The 9808-nt window shown below is 38.6% G+C and overlaps 1 protein-coding gene across 3 annotated transcripts in view; it reads left to right on the top strand.

The window, feature by feature from the left end:
* The first annotated feature begins 516 nt into the window (after positions 1 to 516).
* mei-W68 (meiotic W68) overlaps positions 517 to 9808 on the top strand; it is a 22354-nt gene continuing 13062 nt past the window's right edge. For 2 of the 3 annotated variants that reach the window (XM_070096745.1, XM_070096740.1), the window contains exons 1-3: positions 517 to 649; positions 8146 to 8244; positions 9778 to 9808. The exon at positions 9778 to 9808 is cut by the window's right edge and continues 104 nt beyond it. In XM_070096745.1, coding sequence (XP_069952846.1) covers positions 531 to 649; positions 8146 to 8244; positions 9778 to 9808 — 249 coding nt within the window. In that variant the 5' untranslated portion in view covers positions 517 to 530. The remainder of the gene's footprint in view (positions 650 to 8145; positions 8245 to 9777) is intronic. The other variant, XM_070096747.1, reaches the window with a different exon arrangement.

Raw genomic sequence — 9808 nt, 5'->3', positions numbered from 1 at the left:
TATATCACCTGACATGTAATGCATAATTATTTGAATCTCTATAATAATAATTACTGTACAATATCTATACAATATTCCTAAAAATAATGACGTACACTTACTATATACATATACATATTTTTTTTTTATTCGCCGGTACTCACATATATTCTTTAAAACAAATTAGATTAAATTATAGAAGTAATAAAAAACAGCAATACTTGTAGTAATTATTTTTATGCAGTATATATTAGATCTAAAAATGTATTTATATTACAGAGTTAAAAATAAATAATTTTCAATTACAAAAGTTTCCCTTCATATATATTAAAATTATATTCACAGGAAGATTAGCCAGTTTTAACGATTTTCACATACTGAAACTCCTGTAATAGTTGTAAGTGCTTCAATTTTTCCAAAGAACATGATACCTAATTATGCATATGATAATTACATCTATAAAACCGATTTAGTAAAATAAAAAAAAATTTCGTGTATGACTGAAGAGAAAACGAGAGTCTGAGGTGATGGCGGCGGCAGTGTTGACAAACATGGCCGTGAGTGAAGACTTCTGGTGGGAAATTGAGAAATTGAGGGTAATGACTCTCCATGACAGCGAAGGTCGTGATGGAGGAGACGTGGCGATGACTGACAAAGATGATGTTAGCAGGTAATTAGTGCCAGGTATATTATTTATTTTAAATGACGGGGGGAATCACTGCGTTTGTGTTCTGCGTTCTTCACGCCTCTCTGAAGGCGCCTTGAAGTTCCTAAAGGGCTCTTGATGCAAGGAAATTAACCTGCCCTTCCCTGGGTCAAACCTGAAGGCCATACAACAGACGCTGTATGGCCCCAACGGGTTTAGCGCTCCACTAAATACCGTTATTGAACCCTTTCAGCGGGGCACCTTAATGCTGGCGAAGGGCTCTTGATATAGGAAAAAATGGAGCTGTTCTCCAGTTCCTCGGATGAAACCGGACTGCCACCCATTCACCAGGCACTGTATGACCCCTACTGGTTTAGAACTTCCCCGTGATTATAACATTCTACGCCTTAATAGCTTCTGGTTCATTCGACCTAAACCCTAGTGGGTTTAGCGCTTCTTTTGATAATAATCCTGGGTCATTCAAACAGTTATTTACATGAACACAAAGGTCAAAAATAGTTGGTTCCCTAAAATGAACTAGTACGTCTATATATTAAGCTACTCTGATGGTCACCATCATAACCAGGATTTTTAAAGAGGTGGAGAGGTAAGCCCCATGCATGTTTAGCGCTTATTTTAAATATAATAAAATAATGTAAAGTTGTATTAAATATATCTTAAAAACCTAACTTATCCTTCGTAAATTTTACGTACTCTAATGTAACTAATACTAACAATACGACTTAAATTCTGTTATTTTTTAAATATATTTCGTAATGTGTAGACTCATTTTTATGGAGTTAGGCATGATCTATAATGAATATAAACTGGCAAAATTATTATTGGGAATAATTTTAGTTTGCAACCTCCTCTGGCACGAGTTTTAAAAGTCAATCGTTTTAAAAAACATTTTTCGAAATGTTTAGCTAATGGATCAGTCGACACATTTACGTGAAATAGAATTTCTTTCATACGCAGTGAACTCTTCAAGAGAAGTACCTTGATGCCTATGAATGGCTCTTGATGCTCTTATGACCCTAGTAGATTTAGCGCTTCTTTTTTATGGGTTTACTGTTTCCCCGTAAGTATAATAATACTCTACCTTGAAATGACAACATACGTAGAATGTGTTCAGTGTAAAAAAAAAAAAAAAAAAAAAAAAAGCAGAGTATTTGACAGTATCGTTTTGAGTGTCATTTAATCCTTGTGTACATGCACATCTACTGTACAATCGTATGCAAATATTTAAATGTAAATAGTCAAAAAGAGAGAAGTCGAACTTAGAAAAGAAATGTTTGCACTTCCTCTCCCAATGAGACATGTGAATGTGTTGTTACTGCAGGAGTGAGGATTCCCCCAATTACATGCAATTTTCCATGTCAAGGTACAGTCCCATTTGTATCTTGGATAGCCTATTAGTGCAATGCAAACACAGTTGGAAAGTCCCCAGAATTTAAGAGAGATAATTTATACGGCTTTATATTCGTTCAAGCATCCCTGACGCCTTCAATGGAAACGAACAGTGACACTACCTAAATGGAACGTACACTGAATCGTCCTAAATGGAAGGTGCTGTTATGGGTATTATTTGGTGCAAACCTACGTAGAAGCAAACCACTTATTGTGGATTTAGTGAAGTAGTTGGAAGAAAAATTAGGATGCACGTTGTATGTGCAGGCAGTGATGAAATCTGTTAAAGTATAAGCGAGACTATTTGATTAATTGTACATTTTTCTTTCATATTCATCGTTCAAATTGTAAGCATACACGAGAGAATACCTGGAGAGGGTTTCGGAGGTCAACGCCCGCCGAGGCCCGGTCTGTGACCAGATTATAGTTTTATCATTGAAACTGTTACAGAGTCTATCAACTATGCCGGTAACGATGTCTGAACACTGATTTTGTGCTTCCTACCAACAAGCTCTGTGTCATAGGTTATGTACTAAGCTACTGGCTATAGGTTTTGTACTAAACTCCAATGAGCTCTGTATTTATGCCCGATTATAGCCTCAACACTAAGGCTACCGACAACACTATCCTTCACATTTCTTGTCACAAAAATTATTGTATATTATACTGTTGACTAATAAGATAAAATTATGACACTTCTCCCTCATGATGTCTTACCCTTGATCCTCTGCTTTACATACAGGGTTCTCTCCTTAATTAACATAGTAAGAAACAATCGACTGTCAACAAAGATTAATTATCCAAAACGTGTTTACATAATTATAAAAAAGAATCTTCACGGTATATGTGCCCGAGTGTATCTCAACGTAAATACACAGGTTACTTTAACAACTGTATTAGATATTAAGTATTCTTGAACAATGACGACGTACAAGTGAAATGAAGCTTTAATAACAGTCATGCAGTCGATAAGTTTTAAGCCTACCAGATTAACGATTGTGCAATCAACTAATCCTATTTTACATGGAATTTTTATTTAAGGTTAGCATTTGCTCAATGCATGAATAGTAATATTAGTCTCCCCTTGGTAGTATGTTATCGTAATTCCTTTGTTTATTTGCATATCACACACATTTGCCCCAGTTAAGAAGAGGGAAACCTTGGTCACTGATGTTTTAGTTCAACACTTCATACTGCAAGTGCCAAAAATCTAGTGAAATATTAAAGGGGGAAATATCAGGAAAGAGGAAATCCGGAAGTGACGAGGGGTTGAGTAGAGGTGGGGGTGACATTCGCTTGATTTTATATCAACAGTTTAGTATATCAGGTCAGCAGAGTTGGAGAGTAGGTATATCAGACTAGTAGAAATGAAAGACACCTGGTGCAGAGCAAAACTTTATGGCTTGATAAAGCTCAGCACAGAAGGAAACTTAATAACTTTTTGTTTCGTGGCTTTATACCATATAGGCCACGAGAGGGGAGGGTCTCCCATCCTAACACCGCACTCGATATTGTTAACGGTGTCCAATCGAGTTAGGATACGGCAACTTTGATTGAATCGAGTTAGGCGCACTTCAAAGGAATTAGTTAACGAGATAAACATAATTTTTTTTTCGCGTAGAGGCCCGTCTGGTTATTGATGGGGTTGCCCGCTAGCCTGGCTGATTGCAGACCACATTCTTCTTTTCAGTCTTACTTTCTCTGATGTTCGTTATATAAAATGCGCTTTACGTTACTATAAATTACTTTGTTTTTTTACTTTACGAAAATATACTCTTATTATTTTGACGAGTGAATGCTGGAAAAACCCTGTTAGTGATGCGTTCGTCATCACAGTGTTGGCTTACAGTGAAGGCTCTTCAGCAGAATGCTGAAGGATTATAACGTACAGTACTCAAGAGGAATCGACAGCGCGATCGGAGACAGTGAAAGTTAGGAATCAAGAAGTACTTTTTGGTAACTAAAAAGTGAAACGATTTTGATGAGGGAGTGTTAGAGATAGACCCTAACCCAGGTTTAAGAATGATTATGATAGGGTTCACGAGGCTGGGAATTAGTGTGATAGAACTCACGAATACAGAAATTTAGTTTGTTAGGCTTTAAATAGTTCAGTCGAGGGGTTGGTCGTTGCTGAATTGTATCTGCCTTTGAATTGATGAAAGATGGAAGGATCGGGGTGTTACAAAGGGATGAAAGTACTACGGATTAAAGAAATAAAAATTTGCCAAGATTCTTTCGGTAAACAAGATAACTCATTATTAAGATTGTGGTACTGTGAATTGAAGAAATATAAGTTATCAAGGGAGTAATATCAAACATTTATTTATTATCATGGCGATGGAAAAGAAACCAATTAAGAAACATTGCTCAAAGCTAATAACAAAAATAGTGAAAAGTCAAAGGTGAGTAGGGAAAAGTGCGAAGAAAAACTTTCTTAGCGGGTGCCATTATTATTATCATAATCAAGGAGGAAGCGCTAAACCCGGAGGATTATACAGCGCCTGGGGGGGATGTGGAAGGCATTCAGGCTTAATTCGGGGAACTGGAGCACAGATCCAATTCCCTAAATCAAGAGCCCCTCACCAACATCAAGAAACCTTCCTTGAGGGGGCGGGTACCATACAAATAATCTTAGAGCTAGAAACAACATCAAGGTGTTAACATTAATTACATATGCAGAGAACGTAGATATTGTCATTTCTGTGCCCATAGCCTCATTCTCCCTCCCTATGCTCATAACCTCTCCCTCTTTTTGTGATCATAGCCTCGTTCTCCCTCTCTCCTTGTGACCATAACCTTGTCCTCCGTCCCTCCCCATGACCATAGCCTCATTCTCACTCCTTGTGGATGTAAGCTCATTTTCTCTCTATTCTATTTCTATGACCATAACCCAATTTTCCCCTCTGCTTCCTCCCTCCCTATTGGTGTAACCTCATTCTGCCTCTGCTCTTTCCCTCCCTCTTTATCCCTCTTGATGTAACCTGTATAATATCCTCATCAGCACCCAGCACCAGTGAACACCAAAAGATAAGTTTATTTTTTTGGCTGGGTTGGGAAAGAGGGAAGAAGGGAGGGATCGACAGCAGATAAATGGGAAGGAAATAAAAAGGAGAGGCAGGGAGAGTGTGTTTGATCACTTACGAATATGGGCATGAAAATTATTGTATTTTACCACGGTTGACGTGTTGAGGAATTGTTAAATGTTGATGAAGATAGGGAAGCTGTGATTTCATGTATAGGGCAAGGAGGAATAACATCTTGTAGGAGTGAGGAAGAGCCAGTTGTGAGTGTGGGGGAAGTTCGTGAGGCAGTAGGTAAAATGAAAGGGGGTAAGGCAGCCGGGATTGATGGGATAAAGATAGAAATGTTAAAGGCAGGTGCGGATATAGTTTTGGAGTGGTTGGTGAAATTATTTAATAAATGTATGGAAGAGGGTAAGGTACCTAGGGATTGGCAGAGAGCATGCATAGTTCCTTTGTATAAAGGCAAAGGGGACAAAAGAGAGTGCAAAAATTATAGGGGGATAAGTCTGTTGAGTATACCTGGTAAAGTGTATGGTAGAGTTATTATTGAAAGAATTAAGAGTAAGACGGAGAATAGGATAGCAGATGAACAAGGAGGCTTTAGGAAAGGTAGGGGGTGTGTGGACCAGGTGTTTACAGTGAAACATATAAGTGAACAGTATTTAGATAAGGCTAAAGAGGTCTTTGTGGCATTTATGGATTTGGAAAAGGCGTATGACAGGGTGGATAGGGAAGCAATGTGGCAAATGTTGCAGGTGTATGGTGTAGGAGGTAGGTTACTGAAAGCAGTGAAGAGTTTTTACCAGGATAGTAAGGCTCAAGTTAGAGTGTGTAGGAAAGAGGGAAATTATTTCCCAGTAAAAGTAGGCCTTAGACAAGGATGTGTGATGTCACCGTGGTTGTTTAATATATTTATAGATGGGGTTGTAAGAGAAGTAAATGCGAGGGTCTTGGCAAGAGGCGTGGAGTTAAAAGATAAAGAATCACACATAAAGTGGGAGTTGTCACAGTTGCTCTTTGCTGATGACACTGTGCTCTTGGGAGATTCTGAAGAGAAGTTGCAGAGATTGGTGGATGAATTTGGTAGGGTGTGCAAAAGAAGAAAATTAAAAGTGAATACAGGAAAGAGTAAGGTTATGAGGATAACAAAAAGATTAGGTGATGAAAGATTGGATATCAGATTGGAGGGAGAGAGTATGGAGGAGGTGAATGTATTCAGATATTTGGGACTGGTTTTGTCAGCGGATGGGTCTATCAAAGATGAGGTGAATCATAGAATTGATGAGGGGAAAAGGGTGAATGGTGCACTTAGGAGTCTGTGGAGACAAAGAACTTTGTCCTTGGAGGCAAAGAGGGGAGTGTATGAGAGTATAGTTTTACCAACGCTCTTATATGGGTGTGAAGCATGGGTGATGAATGTTGCAGCGAGGAGAAGGCTGGAGGCAGTGGAGATGTCATGTCTGAGGGGAATGTGTGGTGTGAATATAGTGCAGAGAATTCGTAGTAACTTCAAGAGTGTATCAGTCTGTAGTGGAAGGAAGGCGGGGTAGGGGTCGGCCTAGGAAAGGTTGGAGGGAGGGGGTAAAGGAGGTTTTGTGTGCGAGGGGCTTGGACTTCCAGCAGGCATGCGTGAGCGTGTTTGATAGGAGTGAATGGAGACAAATGGTTTTTAATACTTCACGTGCTGTTGGAGTGTGAGCAAAGTAACATTTATGAAGGGGTTCAGGGAAACCGGCAGGCCGGACTTGAGTCCTGGAGATGGGAAGTACAGTGCCTGCACTCTGAAGGAGGGGTGTTAATGTTGCAGTTTAAAAACTGTAGTGTAAAGCACCCCTCTGGCAAGACAGTGATGGAGTGAATGATGGTGAAAGTTTTTCTTTTTCTGGCCACCCTGCTTTGGTGGGAATCGGCCAGTGTGATAATAAAAAAAATTATATATATATATATATATATATATATATATATATATATATATATATATATATATATATATATATATATATATATATATATATATATATATATATGTCGTGCCGAATAGGCAGAACTTGCGATCTTGGCTTAAATAGCAACGCTCATCTTGCCATATAGGACAAGCGAAAATTTGTGTTTGCAATAATTTCGCCAAAATCATACTGAACCTAACGTAAAAAAATATATTTCACTGTGTTTGCTTAGTATTAAATTATTGTAAACAAATCTAAAATATATATAGTAGGGTTAGGCTAAAATAAATTGTTCTTGTTATAAGAAGGTTAGGTAAGTTTTCTAAGATTCTTTTGGTGCAAAATTAAAAATTTTTTCATTAACATCAATGAAAAAAATATATATTTAAACGTATAAGAGAAAATTTTAGAAAGGACTTAATTTTAAATGAGTTCTTACTAATTGACCAGTTTTACATATTCGGCACGACATAATATATATATATATATATATATATATATATATATATATATATATATATATATATATATATATATATATATATATATATATATATATACACAAAACAACCACTGTGAAAGGATAGTGAAATTCAAAGCGCTTTCGTGACTTCTCACATTACCAAGGAACTATGATAATTCCTTGATAATGTAAGAAGTCACGATCGCGCTTGGAATTTCACTATCCTTTCGCAGTGGTTGTTTTGGATATTCTGATATCACCTGTTTACTGTGATCTTATTGCGTGTGTGTGTGTGTGTGTGTGTGTGTGTGTGTGTGTGTGTGTGTGTGTGTGTGTGTATATATATATATATATATATATATATATATATATATATATATATATATATATATATATATATATATATAAATATATTTATATATATACATAATTATTATTATTATTATTATTATTATTATTATTATTATTATTAAATACGCTAATTGTATGATTAAATGCATTCATTTTGTTTATTATAGAAGCCCTTATAAAGACTTCACTGCTCATGATCTGAGAAAGTGGAGTTACCCTCCCCTTCATGGAATCATACCTAATTAACTTTCTCCCCCCTCCCCCCATCATTCTGCCTTCCCAGGTTTAACGCTCCAGTTTGGTGATTAGTATTGATGGTTATTACAGAGTGATGTTGGCAGCGTGTGAGCGTGTGGTGGCAGACGTTGTGGCCAGCATCAGTGTAGGGGAGCCTCCAGTCCTGAGAGTTCCACGCCCGAAACGTAGGTAGGGAGGTAGGTCTCGTTTGGAGGATGGGGGTGGGGGTTTTGGGACCCATATCCCAAATGCAGGTAGAAGACGTCTTGTGGAGCGTTTTGCCTAATTTTCCACTTGACGGGGTATTATTATATAGGGTTTCCTACAGTTTCTGCCGTTTTAGGGTTGATGGATAGGATTTCTTTTTCGGGGGAGTACAGGTGTGGAAATGGGTGTGTATATAGAGAGGTGGAAACTCAACTGGAGGTAAATGGGAATTATGAATAAGAAACATTTGCCTCTATTGGGTATCAGTTGCTGAATTGTTTCCCCTGCATAATATGCATCTTCAGCCAAATACAGTCGAATGTAATAATTTTGACGTGATCAGTCCGTCAGCCTTAGTAGGTGGTGGTCAGTCCCTCAGTGGAAAAGGGAGGCCTTGATGCTAGTGAAGGGTTCTTGATCCTAATAGTCGGAGATGCCCTCCCCATCGATCAGACCTTACATCATTTATTCCATGAATCAATAATGGGGAGAGTGGAAAGCGAGAGAGAGTAGAATCGAACCTATGTGTATTCTTCTACAGCCAAGTGGCAAGCGAATGGGACGCTGGATGATTAGGTGGGAGGTTAGGCACCAGACATAAATAGTGTTGACACGGCAACCATGTCAATACACCAGAAACTGTTGTACCTGCTGACACTCAACCGAGATCATGTTAGTCACATCTCTCCCCTCCCCCGTATTCATTCATTCTCTCTCTCTCTCTCTCTCTCTCTCTCTCTCTCTCTCTCTCTCTCTCTCTCTCTCTCTCTCTCTCTCTCTCTCTCTCTCTCTCTCTCTCTCTCATGAGACACTAATCATGCATGTAGCTCTCAGATACGTTAATGGAGGAGCGTGTTTCCTGGTACAAGATGTTCCTGCTTGTTACATGGTTACTAAGGCTGTGAGTATCAGTATGTACTAGAAATGGTACCTCCCTATTAGTATATGTATGAATGTGTGTGTGGTCTCGCCTATTTGTGGTTGTAGGGGTCGATTCACAGTTCCTGGCCCCCGCCTCTTCCCTACTAGGTCATATCTCTCCCTGCCCTATGAGCTTTATCGTATCTTTTCTTAAAACTATGTGTGGATCCTGCCTCCACTACGTCACTCCAGATTGTTCCACTTCCTGACAACTCTGTAACTGAAGAAATACTTCCTAACATCCCTGTGATTCATTTCTGTTTTCAACTTCCAGTTGTGACCTTGTTGCTGTGTCCCATCTCTGAAACATCCTGTCCCTATCCACCTTGTCAGTTCTCAGTATTGACAAGGTGTGTGTGTACTCACCTAATTGTGGTTGCAGGGATCGATTCATGGCTCCTGGCCTCGCCTCTGTGTGTGTGTGTTTACCTGCATAACACAATGCGTCATTTTTTATCACTGCACGAACTCCCTCACTTTGTATGGACGTTCTTACAAGGTGGGATCAAATCTAATTACCCTCATTTCCCCAAGCGCCGTATAATCCTCTACGATATTAAGAGCTTCATACGAATTCAATGATTCTTTCCGTAGTGACGGCAGTGGAGGTGGAGGCGAGAGCCTA

The sequence above is a fragment of the Cherax quadricarinatus genome, chromosome 4 (genome assembly GCF_038502225.1).
Source record: "Cherax quadricarinatus isolate ZL_2023a chromosome 4, ASM3850222v1, whole genome shotgun sequence".
NCBI classification, from domain to species: Eukaryota; Metazoa; Arthropoda; class Malacostraca; order Decapoda; family Parastacidae; genus Cherax; species Cherax quadricarinatus.
The sequence above is the reverse complement of the archived record's forward strand: the minus strand, read 5'-3'. Positions and strand labels throughout refer to the sequence as shown.